The 23,696-nt window shown below is 41.1% G+C and overlaps 3 protein-coding genes and 1 long non-coding RNA gene across 4 annotated transcripts in view; 3 read left to right on the top strand and 1 right to left on the bottom strand.

The window, feature by feature from the left end:
- Window positions 1-5,716: 5,716 nt before the first annotated feature.
- Window positions 5,717-17,657, top strand: LOC307146422 (torsin-1A-like). The gene is made up of 5 exons (XM_079850402.1): window positions 5,717-6,051; window positions 12,851-13,116; window positions 14,238-14,413; window positions 14,570-14,703; window positions 16,580-17,657. Exons 1-5 carry the CDS (start codon window positions 5,907-5,909, stop codon window positions 16,813-16,815), a joined length of 957 nt encoding a protein of 318 aa, XP_079706528.1. The 5' UTR covers window positions 5,717-5,906; the 3' UTR covers window positions 16,816-17,657.
- LOC307146441 overlaps window positions 14,574-23,696 on the bottom strand; it is an 18,207-nt gene continuing 9,084 nt past the window's right edge. Inside the window, exons 3-4 of the long non-coding RNA XR_013819096.1 lie at window positions 16,634-16,744; window positions 14,574-14,639 (exon numbers count right to left, since the gene is read on the bottom strand). This is a non-coding gene — a long non-coding RNA (uncharacterized lncRNA). The remainder of the gene's footprint in view (window positions 14,640-16,633; window positions 16,745-23,696) is intronic.
- Window positions 19,822-23,696, top strand: part of LOC307146421 (torsin-1A-like) — a 9,865-nt gene continuing 5,990 nt past the window's right edge. Inside the window, exon 1 of the mRNA XM_079850401.1 lies at window positions 19,822-20,210. Within this exon, the coding sequence (XP_079706527.1) occupies window positions 20,066-20,210 (145 nt within the window). The 5' untranslated portion in view covers window positions 19,822-20,065. The remainder of the gene's footprint in view (window positions 20,211-23,696) is intronic.
- Window positions 20,460-23,696, top strand: part of LOC307146410 (integrator complex subunit 11) — a 229,447-nt gene continuing 226,210 nt past the window's right edge. Inside the window, exon 1 of the mRNA XM_079850386.1 lies at window positions 20,460-20,464. The gene's annotated coding sequence lies outside the window, so the exon portion shown is untranslated. The remainder of the gene's footprint in view (window positions 20,465-23,696) is intronic.

Genomic DNA, 23,696 nt, shown 5'->3' with positions numbered 1-23,696 from the left:
TATTAAACTTGCATCTGTCTGCTAATTACCCATACCATTTAAAGATGATTATATATATGACATATCGTTCACAGTATTTATTTGAATGGAAGCAGCCAAATGTTGCAACTGACCCCAACCCAGGGACGGTGTGCAACATGTTAAAAATACCTTAAATTTCATTAATTAACTTAAGCTTTTTGTCTCAATGAGCATAGAATTCTGAAAATATTAACTGTTTTAGGCCTACTATAATATTATAGCATTATTTATTTCAATAATATTATTGTAGCCTATAATTTATTTATTTAGTAATATTTATCAAATAACAGTTATTGAGTTTAGTTTGTTTATGTGTAGAACATAGGCCTACATAGATTCAGTGTGCAGGTGTTACAGATGCTATTCAATCCCTCCATATTTCAGTGTCAGACTAGCCTGGGTTTCCCCATGCTGCCTTGAGCCCAGCGCGATTTTATTCACGCTGCTAGACAGCCTGGACACCATGGACTAGATTTTCCCCTCAAATAGGGAACCAATCACAGAACGGGGAGGGAGCAGCAAGACGATGACGAAGTCTATGCGACACACCGAAGCAGTTTATTTATCTATGGATCCAACATGACAGACGTAAAAATATATGCATATTTTTAGGAACACATCTACAAAAATATGCCTGTATTTCAATTTGATAAAATAATTTAAAATCCACATCAGTTTATTTGTGCCGACGCGCCACGCCCTCCCAGGATCAAGAGCTGGTAAGTCCCGCCCCCTCCGCTAACCCCGCTGGACCTCTAGGTTGAAAAATCGTCAATGCAAGTGAATGGGAGAAAATAATTATTTTCTGGTCCCGTTTGAGTTTTGCCATGAATGTGAACATATGTTGTCTGTGAATTTTTTATATAATCTTTCGTGTGAAGAATGCTACAATTTAGCGGGTAGAAGTTTGATACGGTTAGACTTTGTATGAGAGCACTTTGTGGACTACAACTCTTCGCTGCTTTCGACGCGTTTGAAACGTCACCACCATTCGCACACGGACACTAACTCACGGATCCCGCTAAACATGGCTGTGTCTTTGGTGCACTTCACCGCCTTCTTTCAGGGAGAGGACAAAATCGTTGAGGTTGGCGAAAACCACGGGTAAGTCAACTTTATGGGGTGACGTCACATAGGAGACATGTAGTCTTTCTCGTTATGTCTTTTCCACAACTGCTAGCCGAAGAATCATACCATATACTGTCAAACTCGTAACATGAAAGATTATATAAAAAATTCACAGACAACATATGTTCACATTCATGGCACAATTCAAACGGGACCAGAAAATAATTATTTTCTCCCATTCACTTGCATTGACGATTTTTCAACCTAGAGGTCCAGCAGGGGTTTTACGGAAGGGGCGGGACTTACCAGCTCTATAACGTTACCTAGGCTACTTCAGAGCCCGTCTACGGAGAGCCTTGGCACTTCCTATTAGCCCCATTGTATCGATCTTGGTTGCAGTTCCATTAGAATTCCACTGGAGGTGATCGCGGGCGAGTGCAGACTGAATGGGAGTCTATGGGGCTAGACGGCTAAATTTGTCTCTTTCACCCGATTGCCGTTGAGAAATCTCAGATTTTATTGTAGGTTTTGCAAGTTCCACATGGGTTATAGGTCGAAAGTTGAATGAACGAGTACTTATTTCTTTTCGATTTCTTACAGGTTGAGTTGTTGTTGCCCATAACACGCTAGCATTCTGCTAATGACGTCAGCATTCTGACGTCATTGACATTTTAAAAGACTTTTTAAAGCAAATAAGTGACTCTAAAAAATCTAACACCCAGCAATGTGTAATTTCTTTGCATCTCCTTTCGAATACAACATTCAAATTACTAGACAAAAAATTATATCCTGAGAAAAGTGGATTTTGAGGGGTATTTCGCCATAGACCTCCATTCATTCTGCACTCGCCTGCGAGCGCCCCCGCATGGACAGAGACGTGTTACTGCAGCCAGTCCAGAAACCGGAAGTAAGCAGAGAGTGCCAATAGGGGTTATGCGCAACATACTTCCGGGTTCTACAAAACAGATATAACTACTTCCGGTCGTCAGCTACTGAGGTAAACACAGCGTAGGAATGGCGACCTTTTATAGCCGGTGTTTACAGGAGCTACCCATTCTATCCATTTCAGATGTACATCGTATTGCCAAACGAACTTCCAGAGCCCCGAGTACTCCGTTAGATAAAGGATTTAAGTTTTTACGCCTCCTCATTTATTCATGATTATGAAGGTATGCAAGTTAGTAGGCTATATGTAGCTTTTGCTAATGGCACCCGATGTAGAGTTAGTTAACTATCAGTAAGTTAGTTTAGACTTGTATGCTATCATAGTAGTTTAATCTTTTATATTTGCTTGCAGACGATTAAAACAATCAAATGAAGACTGCATTTTATTTTTTTATAAAAAAAAAATTCTGATACTTAAGCATTCGTGACATTTTAATTAAAACAGAAATAAGAATTGTATTCTAAAAAAAGTAAGTTACCTCAGAGATCATCTACCGCTGCAGATGCGTACGGTAATGCAAACCGGAAATGTTTATACCTGTTTACCGGTTCGAACGTTGGGCGTTCCGCATAACCCCTATTCTCTTCCTATTAGACATTCTCTGGCTACTTTCACTTTTAAAAATTCATCATAACCGCGCGCGCGCGATCTGCTTGCAGTCGTCGAGATGGATGCTGAGGAGTTGAAGAAAAGAATAGTGGAGATTGTAAAGTTGTCGACAATACGTCATCAAAAATCAAGTAAAGTGTGTGGGAGAAATTTGGAGTTATCTGAAGAAAATATTGTGAAAGGCTTTGCTGCAAACATTTTCGTGTTGGATAGCCGCAGATGTGGAACTTCATCCCTGAGGAAGCACGCAGATAACTGTGGTAACAAAGCAGCTCTATCGAACGGTATTTTTCATATTTAACACTGTTAAGTACAGTATGTGTGGTGTGCAGGGCGTGTTTGAACCCAAAATTGTCAGATGTAGGCTAGACGAAATTGCGTGGCATATAGTGTTGTAGCCGCGTCTGGTCGATTGGTAAAATGTTATAAGGCTACTCAGTTTTGTGGTAACGTTAGCCATGTTCTTCATGTACCGGCCTGTTGCTTCGGCTGAAGTTGTCCTTGTGTTAATTGTCGTGTAATAATAACTTCTGTATGACCTGGCAATAAACATTTTTGTAAGTGTGTCTATAATGTGATAGTCTAAACTAAACTGATTTTATTTCGGCTGGGGGTCGGGTGTCGGTTCTATTTTAAGCGGGTCGGTGCAGATTTTAATTAGTGCTGCTGTTGGAAAACGGGGCGGGTGCGGATTTACAAAATCGGACCCGTGCAGGACTCTGGTGTACACATAAATCTCTGACCCATCGTCGTCTTCTTCGTTGAATTTCTGCCGCTCTACATACGTCATCTGGTATAAGTAGGCTTGTTTGAGAAGCGCCTGGCCTCGCCTGAAATGTATGCGAGAGTAGGCGGCTGCAGTGAGGGGAGGAGTGAAAAAAGCGCAGGCAATCCGGACAGTTCTCTCTTCTCGCAGTGGATCTGACACCTGCGAGATCAAAGATGGATATCACGGGATTCACGCTCGTGCACAGTGTTGCTAATAAACTGGATGGAATTTAAGTTTTATATGGAATTAAAAATATAATGAACAAGACACCCAAAGTATCCTACTTATTTAATTCCATTCCAAATACATGTTTATCAATCTTTTTTCTTTAATACAGACATATGTGTTTTTTTTTGTTTTTTTAAATAAAAATTACATTGCATAACCCATAGAGATCGCACTGTCAGATAGTTTGGGAATATTCACACATAACATATACACATAAAACATGATATCAGAGTTTTAAAATCAAACATTTTATAAGAGAACAATACATCACAGTTGTTTAAACCAATGAACATTAAGCTGTGTCGTCAGCAAGTCGTTTCCCATCATGCTTTTGATCAGCGCAGTCGGTGGAGAGCAACTGCGCTCGACTGCAGAATCCGACACGTGCGCCTTGCGGTCGCGAGAGTTTTTTGACATACGTCAGCATGACATCAGAGCAAGGCGGACCGCACTCGGACACATTTCTAACCGGCATGCATCTCGCGCTGATCACCGGTGATCGATTCTGCGCAGATTTTGCTCATCTCAAACAAGCCTATTGAAACGATTGGCTATGAGCTACGTACAGGCGCATTTGATAGACATTTGTAGCGCCCAATAAACGGCTCTGGGCATTCGTAAACCACGCCTCAAATACGAGAAAATGAACATATGAGGCTTGTTCGACTTCATGCAGCTCTGCGCAGACCGATCGGCGGCTGACTTAAAGCAGTGCATACTGGTTAGAAATTTTGTCCGACTTGATACAGCGCCGACACCACGTGACTGTGACGTATGCCATCAAAGTACCGCGAGAGCGATTCGAGAGTAGCCGGAGAACTCAGCCAGCGCAGCTTCTCAAGAGCGGCTGCACTGGGATGCACGAGGGCTGATGACGACACAGCTGTTCCACGATTGGCCGGATTCACCGCATGACAACGATCACGTGTGTTTCGTGTTTATTCGAACACCTTTAGTTCCTCTAAAGCTCTCAAATCAGTTTTTTATAACAGTAAACACTCTTTTCATGTCGTTGCGATGTTATATTGTGTCATGTTTATCAAATTAAAACTGATTAAAAAACGTAGACTCCACTTCATTGATAGTAGCTTATGTTGAACTTTATTCTTGTTCAAACAGACGCTGTATGAAGCAGTACATAAAGTATTGAATGAAAATGTCTCTGAAACATCTATTATTTGGCAAATATTGCATTTATTTCACTTTAGCTGTGGTAAAGTATGCAAACACCACGTGAGCGGTCACCACGGGAACCAGAAAGTGTCTGACTTCACGTCTCCGTTTGCAGCTCCTCCCCGCCTGCACGCGGCTACTCTCGCCGATCGGGTGCATCCAGCCGCAGCCGATGTCGAACACACCTATGGTTTCCAGACCACGTCTCAAAGAGAAAGAGGTCTGACGTTAGCCAGGCTAGTGTCAGACAGGAAGAACTGAACAATTTGCAATGCAACAAACTTTTATTAAACATGCAATTTATAACTTGTTGCAACCGTCCCCAACCCTATCAGCCATGACAGAACATCATATTCCTGCTAGACACACTGACTTTGACACATGCTAACCATGGTAAGTAAGTTTTGATTAATTCATACAAAATGTTAGGACAGTATGACAAAAATATATCTCATGAAAAAATTTACTTTCATACCTCCAAAACAAGTTTTGTTCAATAAATGCAGCAGCAGATGTTGAATATGTCTACTGTCTTCTTGGTGGGGGGAGGGTCTAACTGTGCATGTGCAGTATGAGTGTCATCATTCTAGCTTGTTTCTGATTGGAGAAAAATGACATGTTGCAACCATCCCCATGTTGCAACATGTCCCCGGTCTCCCCTACTGAAAACTGGAAAAACAAGAATATAGCACGTTTTCCCAGTAGCACCTCAATGCAGTACACAAGATCCGAGGGGAGGAGTCGGATCTTATATAAGGGGTGGAGATTGGTAGGTTTAGGGGTGGAGATGGGTAGGTTTAGGGGTGGGTTTAGGGATCAGGGGGTGGAGATTGGTAGGTTTAGGTATGTAAGGTGGGAGGAGTTGGATTTTATCCGACTCCTCCCCCCGGATTTTATGCTCTGCAGTGAGGACCATCTCCGTTTTCTTCCTCGTAGTCTGTAAATTAGATTTGTAAGGCGTATACCATTGCAGCGTGTATGTAAAAGGCTATAAAAAGGTTCAAATTAAATAGATGTTTGCTGAAGGCGTGCAATTTACGTCTCTTAACCGTAAACCTAGACTGAAAGAGATCTGGGTGATTCGCTTTCACAATGAAAGCGAGCCTTTTGTTAGTTTTATTGCTGGTGTCTAATATTACATTGTCTTCAGGTTTTCTGGATGTGATCGCGGCTGCTGCATCTTATGTCGTTTACACATTTTTTAAACCGGACGGCTTGCTGCCTTTTGACCCTAAAGGTGAGTAAAACAAAATAATGTAGGCTAGATATCGTATTATTTGATATATGATTCAAACAGCGTTAAATGTTTCCTTTGTTGGATGTCCCGAATTACTTCCATTCCCAACAAGCACAACTACGTTGTAATTTGTTTTTCGTGAAAGGGTTGTGGTACAGTTTTTTTCCTATAGGCTACTTTGTATGTTGGGTTTAAACGTAATTCTTTATTCCTAAACTGTGGTTATGACGTTGTTAATAACACATTACCATGCCATTACATGCTTAAAAGTGGTTTTATTTAGCTATAGTACTTTTTTTTTATATGTATTTTGGGAGTGATTTCATTGTACTGAGACAAAAATGCAACTTTTTTTCTTTCTTTTTTTTTCTTTCTGTTTTATTTGTAGTTCCCTTTCAAAAGGGAACTTGCACTGCGTCTTGAGACGCTACTGGGGAACACCTCAACGTGACTGGTATCAGGTAAAGAAAATCAGGTAAAGAAAATGTCTGTGAAGCGTTTCAAGCAGTGTGCCGATCCATGTCCGAGATTTCTAAGACATGACTTGTGCGTTCATTGTCTGGGCGAAGAGAACGCACGATCAGTTCTTGAGGGAGCTGTTTGCGTGCACTGCGAGCGTTTTCCTTTAAGGACGCTCCGCTCTAGTTTGTCTATCTTCTCGAGGGAAGAGGCTTGAGTCCCTCTCACGCTGAGGTGGAGAGAAGACTCAGGTTGTGGGGATCACAGATGGAGCTAGCTGAAGAGTTTGAGAGAGGAGTTAATCTCTCACGTGCTTCGGCTGCTGACGAGAGCGCTCTGCTGGACGAGGAAACCGCGTCTAATGCATCCTCTGGTTCAGCGGACAGTACTCTACTGGCACCAGAGATGGGCATAAATACATGGAAATGTATTTAAAATACAATTACAAAATACTGTGTGGAAAAATATATTTAAATACAAATACAAAATACTGTGAAAAAATGTATTTAAATACAAATACAGTATTTTGTATTTTGAAAATACACAAAATACATGTGAAATTGGCCATCCAGTGCAGGTATAGGTCACAGTGAATGAAGAAACTACATAGGCCTACTGACTTTTCATTCCTAACCTCATCTCTGCCCTTTCTTTCTTTCTTTCTATCTTTCTTTCTTTCTTTCTGGCAATTACAAATAAACTTATGCAAAATGGCAGCCATTTATATACTTATTTCTGGTTACAATGTAGTCTATTACTTGTGGTGAACACTATTAAAAAATTCATACTGTATGTAAAACTGTGGGAACCTTTTCTGCTATCTTGCAAAGAATATGGATGGGCGATATGACCAAAATCTAAATTTTACTTCACAGTAACAATATCATGGTTTCACAATTCTCAATATCAGTTTTGATTCCACAGCATAAACTGATTTTCAAACTCTTTTGAGTTTTTGTTGTTGTTGTTGCAGGTAGTCCAATGCTTTTAAAGTAATTTTATGTTTATTTTATGTAAAGTTTGTTTCTATAAGTTTATTAAAATTAGAAAGTGTATCTAAAATTTAAAATTAGAATTAGATTCATTTGACACTATTTACCACTTTTTTATTATTATTTGTTATGTACAATAAAACTAAAAGCTGAAGATTTTTGTGGTGTATCATTCATCAGTGTTTGTTTTTCCACGCCAATGTTCCAATAATTCCTGCCCACTAAAAGCTGCACGGATATTTACTTACCCCACAAATAGGCCTATCTATGTAAACGATTTAGAAAAAGTTACATCAATTCACACTTTATATCATCGCTATGATGTGTAGTGTCATATCATCCAGCCTAACGTGCAGTAATGCTTTAAACACATTTGACAAGCTAGTTGATAAAAATCAACAACCGGTCAAGACTGATTGGCTTATGCTATTTTCCCACTTGTCTGTGCTCTTTTATTCTTTCATGTTAACTGAAGTGAATAATGCACTATTTTAACTTTAATCAACAAGTAGAATTGATCATGACATTCTCACCTTATTCCCAAAAAAATCGCTGATCTAATGCTGAGCTAGTGAATGTCTGAACCAGTTGATGCACAAAATCAGTACCCTGATAAAAAGGTTGACTGGCAAAAAGTATTTTATGTATTTTGAAAATACAAAAATACTCATCTTAAATGTATTTAAATACAAATTACACTTGATTTTTTTCCAAAGGCTTTAAAATACAAAATACAAAATAGTATTTTGTATTTCAAATAAGTATTTTAAATACATGTATCTGAAATACTGCCCATCCCTGACTGGCACCATGCCAGGAAGTGATTGATGAGGGCAAAGAAGACTAGTTGTCCTGCCCCGCGTATGATGAGCTGTCGGGGGTTATGGAGTGCGCTTCAGACAGGCTCAAACTGTCGTGGGAGCGTGCTAGGGAAGAGACCACTCGTTGCAGGTTAGACGAGTTAGGTTTCTTCTGGCCATAACCCTCCAGCTCCTGTGAGCCTTCCTTTCCTTCCCGACCTCCACACTGAGATCGAGAAGGCATGGAAGAACCCGCATCCACCAACATAGGCATGCAAACTATGCAAATGTTGAGGGGGTGCGTGAGAATGGATACGCGGCGATGCCCCCGATCGACGAGACGTTCGCGAACTGTCTCACAGATGGGAGGGCATTGACTCTAAAAGCTCCGGCTCTGCCTACAAAGCCGTTTAAGAACACTTCGCCCTTGAAGAGCAGGGCGTAAGCGGCTGCAGGTCAGGCTGCACACCATGGCAGTGCTTCAAGCCAGGTAGTGCTTCTTACCAGGCTGACTTGCTAAAAGACTTCATCAGGGTCAGGCTCTTTCCCCTGATGCGGTATCCGAGCTGCGCCAAACCACGGACCTGGCTCTTCGCGCCACCAAGCAGACCGCGGTTGGTTGATCGATGACGAGATGGTGTGCAATGGAGAGACACCTGTGGGTGAACTTGATGGACATCGGGGAGAAAGAGAAGGGCTTTCTCCTGCTCGGTGGCATTTAAATAACGTATACCGCGCCAATCTGAGTCTGCGCCCAGGCAGCCAGGGGGCCCTGGCCCGTCTCGGTTTGAAAACCACTAGACAGGGCCGGAGGCCTAGCGTCACCTCCCGGGCCCCTCCTCCTCCAAGGAGCAGGTCACAGAGAAGGCGTGACCTCTAACAAAAAGAAGCAGGATTTGAGGGATGTGATGTGCACTTCCTCTTGGTAGTGAGTGCATCCTTTCAGGCTGTAAGGGTATGGCAGGCCTCATGTACATTAAGGCCTCCGCTCTTTGAAATCACAGGTTGAGCTTTGCAGGTCGCTTCACCTCTGTGAAAAATGTAAAACTATAGTGACCTCAGCTCCCTATAGAAAGAAATAAGGAGATGTTTGATCATCATATCAATAAAAAAAGAGGCAAATTTGAACTGGGGCCCTGGAGCTCCGATATCGGTTATTGTGTGTAACGAATGTGCAAGAATCAAGATTCTGTTTTCCCTGCACACAAAACTCCAGAAGCCTTGTCATTATAAATTTTGGGAAAACTTTTAACGTTTAACCTGTAAATGTAACTCATAGCCCTGGAGCCGCTAGGTCTGCCTTGTGGCAACTTTTACGGCTCCCCTGAGACTTCATAGCACCCTAGACACACTCCAGAACCTAAAATCAACATTCTCCTGCAAGCCTCAAAGAGATAACGAAACTTTCTATGTGACATTACAAACACACACACACACAGACACACACATTTACACACAAACGTCCTTTTTATGTCACGCAGAATTGTATCTGACCTTCCTGTGTGCATTTATAGGTTTGATTCGTTTTGTTTTGATCATATAGTTATGATCTTCTGGTGTGTAACTTCGAATCTTAAATGTATTTCTAAAGAATGAATCCCTAACAGGATCACATTCCTGTAACATTACCTCTGCTAGGTCATAAAGTTTATCTGTGGTCATAAGTTTAAAGGTATCTGCTTGACTCTCTTGTTTTGACTGAACCAGTCATACATAGGAGATTACAGTAAAATGTATTGTTCTGTGTGTACAATCTTTCTAGGTAGAAATGACGAAATTTTATACCATCATAAACTATGCAAATAAGTTCTCCTGACAAGACAAAGAATAGCTTTTCCCGCTCGAGATACTCTAAGATGATTGGTTCACGTACGCGAAGCAGGCGTGAGCCAACCTCTCCATAAGAGACTGACACAGAACTTTCTCTGGAGCACCTTTTTACGAACCCTCTTCGTCAGCGAGAAGATCCATGGCTCCCTTTTGGGGAGCGTTCTCCGTTTCTCTTTGTCTTTAAGTCTTTTCTTTATTTTCGTCCGGCAACTTCCACCCAAAGGAAAAGACTCTTTTGAAATACCCGCGACCGCGCTCAACGGAAGAGATAGAAGTGCAAGCTCCTCTTCCTCTCCGGTCAAACTTCGGGAAACACCAACTTCGGCTTCGGCCACCGTCTCCGGATGCGCACCTCCGCGTCACTCCCGACCTTTCTTTTCTTTTCTTTACTAAGTTTTATTTTCATATTCGCCTCTCCCTCCACAAAGGGAGATGAACTCTGAATCATGTCTTTGGTAACTTCATGTTCGGTGCACCTTTAAAACTCAGCGCGAGTCTGCTCGCACCAGAAGCTCCGAAAGACCGACACACGCATCTTCTTCGCCTCAACACAACAGACCACATGCAAGTATCGAAATCTAAATGCTGTTTAAGGTTGTCTATTCCCTTTTTCAAGGTGATTTGATTCCTTGTTGTCTGTCAAAAGGTTACTGTCTGATTTTTGCCTAACTGTGATCTTTCTCTGATCGCACATGTTGCTTTCACTTTCGCTCGCTCATCCTCTCCCTCTCTCTCATTTTCCGATCTCTTTCTTTTTCATCTCTCTCATCCTCTGTTAATTCGTGTTCTGTTCGTAATGTTTTTCGTTTTGTTTATTTCTGGTGTATATACATATATTCTGTGTGAATCGTAGTAGCCTATGTATTCCTTAGTTTTGCAATTATTAAAATCCAAAATATCCTCGATTGATTCTGTCTGTCTGCTCATAATTACAAAGTCAATGATTTGTTGATCTTAGCTACATGCTTTATCTTGTTACGATTTAAGTAACCTAATTTTACAAACACAGAGAGTTGGTTTTTTTTCAAGGCCAGAAAAAAAAAACTCTTGCATTTGTAAGAAGGATAATTTTTCTTGAGAGTTGATAAGTTAATCTTACGGCCGTTTTGCTGGACAAACCGATTGTTTGATAACTAAATTAATTCCATTAAAGTTATCTCATAAACTCGATCTGAGATAAGACTATTGATATATTAATGACGAACCATAACCGGTTGTGGTAGTCATTCATGTACGATTGATCTATTTTCAGCTTCGATAAATTAATGTAACTGTAATATGCAATATATTAATCATATTCATGATTAATTATTAAAATTCCCTATAGATCATTTGAGCTAATGCTAATGTACTACCCAGTGCGGTTACATGTGACACCCTTGTTATATGCCTCCTCTAATTATGAGTCGTTTGTAAGGTTTTTATATGGTGGGTAGCATTAGAACAAAAAACATCACCTGAAGTGAGTGACTTGGCCTCCTCTCAACTAGAGAGTCATTTTACTAAGGCCATCGCTCATTTGAGCTCCAGATAATTGATATGGCAAGCATTTGGCCCTCTAAAGAGGTGACCGCCTTGATAATCCTTCTGTTTGAGTGAGTTGGCTTCCTCTCATTTAGAGAGTTCTTCTGGAAAATAAGCCACCGCTCTACTGAGCTCCAGGTAAGATCACAATTTCAAGCGAATGGCCCTCAGAGAGGCCTCCTTGTTAACCACCCTTAGGTTGAGTGAAGTGGTTTCCTCTCACTGAGAGAGTAAAGAATTTAAAGAATACTTTGCTCCCAGAGCACTGAAGCCCCTGGACCAATGATGCTCGGGTTGAGCCAACTGAGTACTCCCTCCTATTCAGGATGGTGTTGAGTACGCTCCCTTAGAGCTCAAACATTTGCCCTGAGCACACGCCCGTGTTATTCTGGAGTAGTAACCTACATAGGGGCCTCCTCGACAGTCTGGTTGCATGAGATCTGTGCTCCTCTTGCTTAAAGGGTAAAATGCGCTAAGCTGAGTACATCGCTCGTATTGGAAATTTGCCTTGTTCCCTGAGAACAGGGAACGAGACACTGTGTCTCGTTGCCATGCCTCCAGTCAAAGGTTGTTTTGGTTTTTGATTCACGTTTCATGTCAGTCATGTTTCATGTCTTGTCATGTGATTCCCTGGCCGTCATTTGATCCTGCCATGTGTTCTGTGTTGTCATGTTGTCATTGGTTCATTGTTTCATTGTGCACAGGTGTGTCTTGTTCAGTAATTAGTCTTGTGTGTATTTAAGCCCTCATGTTTGCCATGCGTCTTTGTCAAGTAGTGTTTCCCTGTAATCACTGGTGGTAAGCGCCATGTCTATGTCTATGTTTTTGTTTTGAGTTTCATGCCACGCCATGCTTTTGTTTTATGTTTGATCTTGTTTTTGGATATTTTATAAACTGCACTTGGGTTCTGCAACTTGCCTGTAGTGGACTCCATGACATGTTCTCTAGGCACTCCTTACTTCCTGGTCAAACTAGTATGATGTAATAGTCTGTCGCTGGCCAATACGATTGCTGTGATTTGACAGTTGCTTCGGTTACCAGTCAAAGGGTTCCCCAGTAGCATCTCAGGACGCAATGTCTCGTTCCCTGTTCTTAGGGAACAAAGGTTACAGTCGTAACCCAAGACGTTATAGCACAGATGATCATTGCAAGCTACAAACAATCTTTGACTTAACATATCTTCACATCTTTCAGGTTTGGAAAAAGATTTAAGAGACTCTCTCTTTGGGCAGCACATTGCGTCTGATGTTGTACTAAAAGCTGTAACATCATTTATGACTGACAGCAAACCAAACAAACCGCTGGTTCTGTCTTTCCATGGGACTACAGGAGTTGGAAAAAGCCATGTTGCTAAAATCATTGCAAGAAACATTTATGAACAAGGGGAAAACAGCAAACATGTTCACAGATATACATCTGTGCATCATTTCCCACACAAAGAAAAGTCAGAACTGTACAGTGTAAGTAAAAATGGTGGTACTTTTAGCCATGGCTAAATCTATGGCCTCTAGCAATCTAGATTGGCCTCTGTAAGATTGTAAGATGGCCCACAAGACTCTCAGAAGACTTGGGTCATTTACAGAGCATTTATTTCGTTCAATTTATATAGAAATGAGGTTGCATTTCATTTCTATTAAAGGAATGATCACCCAGATGTAGATGATTTTGTTTTTTCATCGGAACAGATTTTGAGAAATTTATAATTACATCACTTGCTCACCAATGGATCCTCTGCAGTGAACGGGTGCTGTCAGAATGAGAGTTCAAACAGCTGATATAAACATTACAATAATCCACAAGTAGCCTAATCAACATGACTACAGTCCATCAACTGACATATTGTGAAGCGAAAAGCTGCGTGTTTGTAATAAACAAATCCATAATTAAGACGTTTTAACTTTAAACTGTTGCTTCTGGCCAAAATAGTCCATTATCCATTATACTGCTTCCTGCAGTGACAAAAGTACATTCCCTGTGCATTCCCTGTTCCCAAAAGTTCCCTGTTGTCCTCCTTTGGATTGTAAACGATACTTGGTCTGTGCATATTTTCTGATTCAGATGAGATTTCTTTTCACTTTTTCACAGAAAACTATATTATGGATAGAGGACTCAAAAAGTTTAGCCTGAAGCAATGGTTTGAAGTTAAACACATCTTAATGATTAATTTGTTTATTATAAACACATAGATTTTAGCTTTATATGACATTAATTGATGGACTGGAGTCGTGTGGGTTATTGTGATGTTTTTATCAGCTGTTAACTTTCATCTCTGCCATTCACTGCAGAGGATCCATTGGTAAAAAGTGATGTAATGTTAAATTTCTCCAAATCTGTTCCGATGAAGAAACTAACTCACTGGATGGCCTAAAGGTACAGTATAGTCAATTGTAAGCTCAATTTTATTTTTGGGTGAACTATTCCTTTAAACTGATAGCATTTTAGCCCATTTTTTAAACACAGTGAAAAAATTAAATAAAACTAGGCCTATAATATGAAAGTAAAAATAATGCACATTTTGTGGGAGTGTTACGCATATCAAAAGTAATTTCTCTGCTGGGATTTGCATGTTCTGTTTATTCAGGCACAGCTAAAGCAGTGGATTTCTAAACGTGTATCAAGTTTTCCCCGCTCCATGTTCATATTTGATGAAATGGACAAAATGCAGCCAAAGTTGATTGACACCATAAAACCTTTTCTGAACTCCAATGTCCGTGTAGATGGAGTTTCATTCCACAATGCAATCTTCATTTTCCTTAGGTAAAGCTCTCAAATCAGTGGGCTGTTTTTGGGTTTTCTACAAATGCAGTTGTAGGCATCATATTAGCTATATAAAATTCAAACGGAGTGGTAATTAAATACCCCTACCTTCTCAAAAGATTTACATAACTAATGAGAAACTGTGTTTATTCTTAGTTATGCAGGTGGGAATGTGATTGCAGAAGTGGCTCTGGATTCCTGGAGAGAAGGCATATGTCGGGAAGAGCTATGGATGAACAGCAAGGAAATGGAGACTAAAATCTTTCAAAACATTTTCAATGATAAGAACTGTATGTATTGAAAGTTCATTGAAGTATTCAGTCAAAATATACACTGCTCAAAAAAATAAAGGGAACACTTTTTATTCAGAGAATAGCATAAAGTCAGATAAACTCCTGGGATATTGATCTGGTCAGTTAAGTAACAGAGGGGGTTGGTAATCAGTTTCAGCTGCTTTAGTGTTAGTGACATTAACAGCAGGTGCACTAGATGGGCAACAGTGAGACAACCCCCAAAACAGGAATGGTTTTACAGGTGGAGGCCACTGACATTTTTTCCCTACTCATCTTTTCGGACTGTTTTTCACCAGTTTTGCATTTGGCTAGGGTCAGTGTCACTACTGGTAGCATGAGGCGATACCTGGACCCTACAGAGGTTGCGCAGGCAGTCCAGCTCCTTCAGGATGGCTCATCAATACGTGCCATTGCCAGAAGGTTTGCTGTGTCTCCCAGCACAGTCTCAAGAGCATGGAGGAGATTCCAGGAAGACAGACAGCTACTCTAGGAGAGCTGGACAGGGCCGTAGAAGGTCCTTAACCCATCAGCAGGTCCGGTATCTGCTCCTTTGTGCGAGGAGGAACATGAAGAGCACTGCCAGAGCCCTACAAAATGACCTCCAGCAGGCCACTGGTGTGAATGTCTCTGACCAAACAATCAGAAACAGACTTCATGAGGGTGGTCTGAGGGCCCGACGTCCTCTAGTGGGCCCTGTGCTCACTGCCCAGCACCAGGGAGCTCGATTGGCATTTCCCATTGAGCACCAGAATTGGCAGGTCCGCCACTGGTGCCCTGTGGTTTTCACAAATGAGAGCAGGTTCACCCTGAGCACGTGACAGACAGGAAAGGGTCTGGAGAAGCCGTGGAGAATGTTATGCTGCCTGTAACATCGTTCAGCATGACCAGTTTGGTGGTGGGTCAGTGATGGTCTGGGGAGACATATCCATGGAGGGACGCACAGACCTCTGCAGGCTAGACAATGGCACCCTGACTGCCATTAGGTATCGGGATGAAATCCTTGGATCCATTGTCAGACCCTATGCTGGTGCAGTGGGTCCTGGGTTCCTACTGGTGCACAACAATGCCCGGCCTCATGTGGCGAGAGCATGCAGGCAGTTCCTGGAGGATGAAGGAATGATACCATTGAAGGGCCACCACGCTCACCTGACCTACATCCAATAGAACACCTCTGGGACATTGTGTTTCGGTCCATCTGACATCACCTGGTTGCACCTCAGACTGTCCAGGAGCTCAGTGATGCACTGGTCCAGATATGGGAGGAAATACCCCAGGACACCATCCGTCGTCTCATTAGGAGCATGCCCCGACGTTGTCAGGCATGCATACAAGCACGTGGGGGCCATACAAACTACTGAGTACCATTTTGAGTTGCTGCAATGAAATTTCAGCAAAATTGACCAGCCTGCTGCATAATTTTTTCACTTAGATTTCCGGGGTGTCTTTGAATTCAATCCTCTTTAGGTTGATCATTTTCTTTTCTATCAAATGGGATCCTTTCGTTCATAACACATTACCCAGTCCATATTAGTATAGATATCCAGCATGATATTTTTCCCCATTGAGATCTGATGTGTTTTCAAAGTGTTCCTTTAATTTTTTTGAGCAGTGTATATTTTTCCAATATATTTCAAAAGCTAATGTAGATTTTAAAATATATTTACATTTTCAATAAGTTTTAGTTACTTATATTTCCTAATATATTATTTGGCCATTTTTATGCATTTTCTAAATATATTTATTTTGTCACTGATTAATGTGTTTTTCTATTGTTGTTTCCATGATTACATTTGGTTTTACCCAAACCTGAATATGTGGTTGCATTTACTCCCCACAATTAACTTTTTTACATTTTCAATGTGTATGTCTACAGGTGGATTTCTGCACTTAGATCATCATCTGGTTGATCACTATATTCCTTTCCTACCTCTAATGTTGAAGCATGTGCGTCAGTGCGTCATGGCTGAGATGGTCCATCTGAACATGGCCCAAGACTTTGATCTGGCAGATAAAGTGGCCAGAGACATGCCCTTCTTCCCTGAAAGAGAGAAAATCTTTTCAGTTAAAGGCTGCAGGTCTGTCAGACAGAAGTTGGTGCTGTATAGATGAACAATTTTAGAAGCACTGGTTGTCCAATTTATTGTCTTAACTTTTAAACACACAGTTGAACAGCAATGAAGTATGATCTCTCCTTTGTTTTTGTTTTAGTCTTGGTGAGTTACATTGCTATCTAGAGTATTCAAATCTATATTCAAATGTTTAATCAAGACCTTTGTGTCCAGTCTATTTATCTTTTGGGTACACATTCTTTAGTCCTACAAGATTTTGGAAGTAACTTGGACCTTTGCATCGATTTCATTTTTTTTCTTCTTTTTTTAATGGCAAAAAGCCATGGTAATACCATAATTACTGTAATTGTAATGAAACACCATAGCTCAGAAAGTTGTGTTTGTGAATCTCTGCAAATAATGTGCATGAATGCATCACTCAGATGGATGGATTAACTTCTGTCATCATCAGGGATTTTTTTCGGATAAATCCTTGTGTCAGTGTGATTGACGTATGCCGACCTAAGAATAAATTTTCCTGATATTTTTGACAATCAAGTTATGTGTGTTTTCAAGACATTGCATCAAGACATAGCGTCTTATTCCTCATCTAAGGGAACCTGAGACGTTGGCTTTCGAAGTGGAACAACACTGTGGAACTACAGGAACCACAGCTCTCGACCTGTTGTTTAGCATAGTTTCTTGTGAAATGACATGTGGACTTACGTAGATCATGCTCTTGAGCACAATAAGCAAGCTAACATTCAGTACATGCTATATCTTTCATTGTATTCAAATATATAAATTGTATATTTTAGTGTCTCAACAATCAGCGTTGTTTTTTAAGAGTGCGTAAAGTGCACAAGGGAACAGATGTATGAGGGAACCCATGAATCAAACGTCAAATAAAGCAAAATAATAAAATAGCAAAAGCAAAAAAAACAGTGAAGTAGTAATTAGGTGCCATGTTTGTTACAGCATCTCGGAAATCTTGAATAGATTAATCAAGATCAGTTATTACTGTTCCACCTGCGTATGACATCTTTTAAGAGCAGCTTTCTGAACCGATATGAGAGCATCAGAGCTAGCAGGAGAAGCCCAAAAGGGAAAAACTCCCGTCAGACTCTACACGATCGATCCTGCCCTGCCGCCTCAGCAGCCACGGGACCCAACCGATGAGGTGCAGACACTCGACTCTCATCTCTCTGACCATATCCAATTAAATACGCTTAGAAGAATGTAATATATATACAGTACATGTCAAGAAATCTATTTAGATGAGTTCTTTCACAAGTTTATGCTATTTATTCTGATTGATGGGGTTTTCTCATTGATCCAGAACATCAAAATGTTCTTTCTTACCGCAAAAGTTAAAATACTGAAAAGTCTCTTATGATATTCATTCAAAATACCAGCGGGCAGGCCTAGAATAAATGAACAAGGATCAACATCTACTGTAGATTCATCCCAGAATATTGCCAATGTCGTCTGCAATTTTCTTCCAAAACAACTGAATTCTGTGACAAGACCAGATACAATAAATATTATTACCAAATGATGTTTTTCATTTTGAGGGGGAAAGTTTTGGGTCAATTTTATTTCTCATATTAGGGTGACATGTAGCTGATGTACTATTTTTGTTGCGAATCATCAGAATCAGTCAGGTCCATTTTGCAACAAGTTTTATTTAAGAGAATGGTCGACAGGCAAAGGTCAGGCACAGGCAAGGTCAATAGGGAAGAGCAGGCACAAACGTAGTGGAAAACAGGCAAGGGTAGCCTACAGAGGCTGGCAGCAAGCGAGACAGAAACCAGATACAAGGCAGTGGGTCAAATGGGCAGGCAGCCGGCAACGTGAAGATTAGTAGAGAATGGGTCAAACACAGGGAGGCAAAATGCGGGAGAAATGCTCAGAATTGCTCACAGCAGTAAAACAAGACTTCACACTGGTTGCAATGCGAGTGTGGTTTTTATGTGGGTAGGGAACGAGATGCAGGTAGGTACGTGTGTGTGATCAGTGATTGCAGGTGGAAGCGGGATCAGTCCAGGAATGCTGTATCATGGGAATTGGAGTTCGTATCGGAAAGTCAGTATTCGGGCGAGGGCGCCCTCTGGTGGCCAGAGAGGGAGGTCATGGAGTCTGTGATCGTGACAATTTTGAATTGAATACATGAGATTTTTTTTTTGTCTTGTCTTTTAGCAATATTTCGGTATTTTTACCTGTGTTGAAAAATTTAAATCATAAGATTTATCAGTATACAAAGTGGTCTTTTTGGCAATAAAGTTCCTTAGCTGTAAATACCTGAAGAAATTATGTTTTGACAGATACATTTTTGCAGACAATTGTTCGAAAGACAGAAGTGGGGAACACTCAATTATATTTTTCTGCCTCACACTTCCTAGAATTCAAGAGGTTAAACCCAGAGTCATCAGTTCCAGGAGACTTTATTTTATTATTACATTTATTTATTTGCAGGCAGCAGAACACATGATCACAATGAGGAAGGTTTGGTACGTGATTAGATCCAACTACATACAGTAAACTCATGAAGAGTTTAATCACACAATGAATACAGAAGTGAATACACAGCATGAGAGCAATGTTTCATACACATGTATTTCATATATATAATATATAAAATATACAATATAATTTAAGAGGCTCAACCCGAGCTGCTGAGTCTAACCATTTTCAAGAAATTGCTAATTCTGAATAGGCATCTTTTTAGGCAACACTTGACCCATTAATACTAACACTTACTATTCTATATCTATTTAAAAATAATAATGAATAAATAATTGCCATGTGTTCAGTGCTGGACTAACTAGGATTGGTCACAGCACTTGTAGTAGGCCTATTGCTGCCCTGTTGGTTACTTTGAATGCTTCTATTGCTCTCCTGATTTGTAAGTTGATTTGCATAAAAGCATCTGCTAAATGTAATAAATGTAAACGTACCCTATAATGTAAATGTAAGAGCTCATAAAGTGAAATAGGCCTATTATTATTATCACCCAGTTCAATGTAAGAAGCACGTAAAGAAGTTCTGTAGTGGTCGTGGTCATGGTTACAGCGAGTGATGTCAACACTGAAAACTGGAAAAACAAGAATAGCGCGTTTTCTTCCTCGTAGTCTGTAAATTAGATTTGTAAGGCGTATGCCATTGCAGCGTGTATGTAAAAGGCTAAATAAATGTTTGCTGAAGGCGTGCAATTTACGTCTCTTAATCCGTCAGTTCTCCCTCCGAGTTACTTTCTAAAAAACGAAACCGTAAACTTAGACTGAAAGAGATCTGGATGATTCGCTTTCACAATGAAAGCGCGCCTTTTGTTAGTTTTATTGCTGGTGTCTAATATTACATTGTCTTCGGGTTTTCTGGATGTGATCGCGGCTGCTGTATCTTATGTCGTTTACACATTTTTTGAACGGGACGGTTTGCTGCCTTTTGACCCTAAAGGTGAGTAGCCTAAATAAACTGCAAAATAATGTAGATATCGTAGGCTATTTTTTGACGATATGGTTCAAACAGAGTTAAATATTTCCTTTGTTGAATCTGTCGGATAACTTCCATTCCCTAAAAGCACAAAAACATTACGTTGTAGGCCTTGTTTTTGTGGTAAAGTTCTTTTCCTATGTAGCCTTTTGCATGTCGGGTTTAAACGTAATTCTTTATTCCTAAACTTTGGTTATGATGTTGTTGATAAAACATTACCATGTCATTACATTCAACCTGGTGCCACATAACGTAGTCAAATAGTTTTTACCACATACATTTTCTTTCCAAGTAAAGCGTTACCAATAAAAATAGCATTAATGAAAGAAAGGGAGAGGGATATAGGCTACCTAAATTAAATGACCCTTCATTATGTTTCATCTTAAAAATTCCCTTTCTTACTGAATTACAACATTTTTTGTTTTTATTCTAAATGTTAGGCTATTATAAAATGAATACACAATTTTTATACCATTTTAGAAGTAGGCCTAGTTATAAGATAATTTGTCATGTGGTTTAAGTGACAGAAAACGTGTTAGGCTATGTCAGATTTTTTTGGTGTGCTGCTCTGGTTTTTCGAGAGAAATTTGACCAGGAAACGTCTCGGTTACTGAAGTAGTCCTAACTGGTTCCCTGAGATAACGGGAACGACGAGTATTGCGTCTGCTAAACGCTATGGGGAAAAATCCTCTTTCTCCGATTTCTGATGCCTTTTATTCAATAGCCTAACTCAGTAGGGCTCGGACGATACACCTATCTCCCGATTCGATATTGGGTTGCCGTGCCGATACGATATGTAGGCTCTTGTGATATTCTTTTAAGAATTGCGATTCTACAAGTAGTGATTCGATATTGCAATATATTGCAATTTTTTTAAAACACTAGACCATTGGGGAAAGTTAAATCATACACTACACGTACATGATGTATAATATGAGTCATATTTACAAAAACAAATCATCACATCTTTCTGACTTTAATTTCAGAAGCATCATACAAGCCTACATTCTCTTGAATAAATGATTCAAAAACAAATAAAAAAATTTAACAGTCACTTGTCGCCAATTAGTGGCGAAACAATGTAATCGATAAATGGGTTATTTTAAGCTATCGTAGACATCAGAGTTCATTTTTGAACTTTAAACTTTTATCCAAGTACTTCTATGGTAATTTTAACTATTGCATCACAGAAATAATGATACTATGAGGTTGAAAAGACTGTTTGTGAAGGTGTTTCATGACAACTCTCTTGCGGCAGCGCCAACACAGCTTTGAATGTTGCGATATGATTTTGTCAAAGTTTAATAGACAGACGAATTAAGATTGCGTGGGTGTTTGAATCGAGATCACAGTCTTTTAAAGATGAATCGTGCAGCTCTATTGTCTTATCTCTCTCTCAGCATATGAGTAGCGTGAGGGCTTTTCAGTGCTTTCAGTCTCACGTCTCTTCCACACATCCACTTGGGATATTATGTCACTCAACACTCATAGATAACGACACATTTCATCCTCTCTTGGAACGAAAGTGGCTAACTTCTGTCAACCTCATCTACAAGCAAGGACAAAAATAAAGCAACTGAATTTGAATTAATATCGATTCTGGAATAAAAAAATCAATTTGAGAAAAAATCTTGATAGCTAGGTGAATCGATTGTTTCTCCCAGCCATATAACTTATTGGCGGAGCAGTGGGAACTGCATGAATCTATGGCGATGCGGCGTATCTGCGTGAGCCAATCGGGGAGCATCCTGCTGAACCAAGCACAAAACCCATCAGAAGGGGCGAGGCATCTGACTATATGAGCAGCTGGTCTCGCCATTAGGTTAATTCGACTGAAGCGATGAACACCAAGTTGTGTAGTGCCATAGCACGGCTGTCTACGCAATACTCGTTCCTGTTATCTCAGGGAACCAAGGTTACTTTAGTAACCGAGACGTACCCTTTCAAAACATTTACTCATATTGCATCTGCTAGACGCTATGGGGAACTAATCCAATCACGCCGTGCTATGTTTAAGCAGAACAACATCTTCTAAGGCCCTAGCCTAAGGTGCTTGGATGAGGGACTTGTGGGCAACAGGGCTAAGAGAGGGCAGAATTACGCCTGACCAGAAAAGGGCTTGGACTGTAGTCGGAGCCTCCAGAGAGGTAATAGTGGATTAAGCTCACTCAGAGATCAACTCCAACTAGACAGAGAGGATTCGTGCCTGCAGTGCAGGGACTTCAAAGTTGTAAAATCTGGTGTAGGTGGACTGCGAGGACCACCCGGCCGCCGCACAGATGTCACCAATAGATACACCACTGGACCACACCCACGAAGAGGCCATGCCAGATGGGGCATTGAAGGCCCATAGAAGTGTAAGCCAATGCGATGGCGTCCACTATCCAGCGGGACAATCTCTGCTTTGTGACCGGAAGCCCTTTGGAGCGGCCACCGAAGCATACGAAGAGCTGCTCTGACTGCCTAAACTGGGCAGAGCGCTCTTTATAAACTCTTAAGGCCCGGACAGGGCAGGGTAAGTGTAATTGTTGCTTTTCTTCCGAAGCAGGTTGAGCAGATGGAGAAATAACTTGTGCTCTGAATGGAGTAGAGAGCACTTTGGGCACGTAGCCATGCCTTGGTTTGAGGACAACCTTGGAGTCGTTAGGCCCAAACTCATACAGAAAGTCTGGCCGACTGTAGCGGCTCAAAGGGGGGCCCTTTGAGGGCCCTAAGGACCATTGATAGGTCTCAAGAGGACAAGGTGCTATGGCCGCCACATAGACTTTGAGCGTTGAGGGGGTGCGACCCACATCCATTAGCTCCTGTTGGAAGGAAAGAATTTGCGGTACTTCACATGAATAGGGTCTTGGTTCCAGACTGAACACCAGTAGGGGAAAACAGACCACTTAAGGGCATAGAAGCGTGGACGGGGCTCTAGCCTCAGAGATAGTATTCAGGAATTTCGCTGGGAGGTCCATAAGTCTCCGTTGAGGGGCCATACGTGGAGGGCCCACAGCTCGGTTGGGGATGCCAGATTGTCCTGTTCGCCTGGGAAAGGTCTTTCCTCAGGGGAATTGGCCATGGGGCTGCTGCTAGATGCTGAATCAACTCGAGGAACCAAGGTTGAGTCCGCCAGAGAGGGCCACCAGAGGGATGGCGCGTCTGTCCTCGCTGATTCGTTTGATGACCTGAGGGAGTAGCGCGACCCTCGTGTAAATGGGGAGGCTGGGCCATTCGTGGTTCAGCGCATCCCTGCTCTTTTTAAAGAATATTGGGGTTGCCCTCTGCCTTGCCAAAGATACTCCAAATCAATTGAACCATCTGGGGAAGGAGGGTCTATTCCCCTGGGAACACGTTGTCCCGGGACAGCATGTCTGCTCCCTGGATCTGTCAGCCCGGCACGTGCACCGCTCTCAGCGAGTGCAGGCGTCTGGCTAGCTTGTACAGAGGCCTCGACCTGAGTCCACC

The sequence above is a fragment of the Squalius cephalus genome, assembly GCF_949319135.1.
Source record: "Squalius cephalus genome assembly, chromosome: 18".
NCBI classification, from domain to species: Eukaryota; Metazoa; Chordata; class Actinopteri; order Cypriniformes; family Leuciscidae; genus Squalius; species Squalius cephalus.
This window is presented reverse-complemented; position numbering and strand designations above follow the sequence as displayed.

Coding starts and splice junctions, on each gene's coding strand:
- LOC307146422 (XM_079850402.1), top strand. CDS start 5,907: ATGAAAGCGAGCCTTTTGTTAGTTTTATTGCTGGTGTCTAATATTACA. Junction 14,414..14,569: donor GCAATCTTCATTTTCCTTAG/GTAAAGCTCTCA, acceptor GTTTATTCTTAG/TTATGCAGGTGGGAATGTGA. Junction 14,704..16,579: donor CATTTTCAATGATAAGAACT/GTATGTATTGAA, acceptor GTATGTCTACAG/GTGGATTTCTGCACTTAGAT.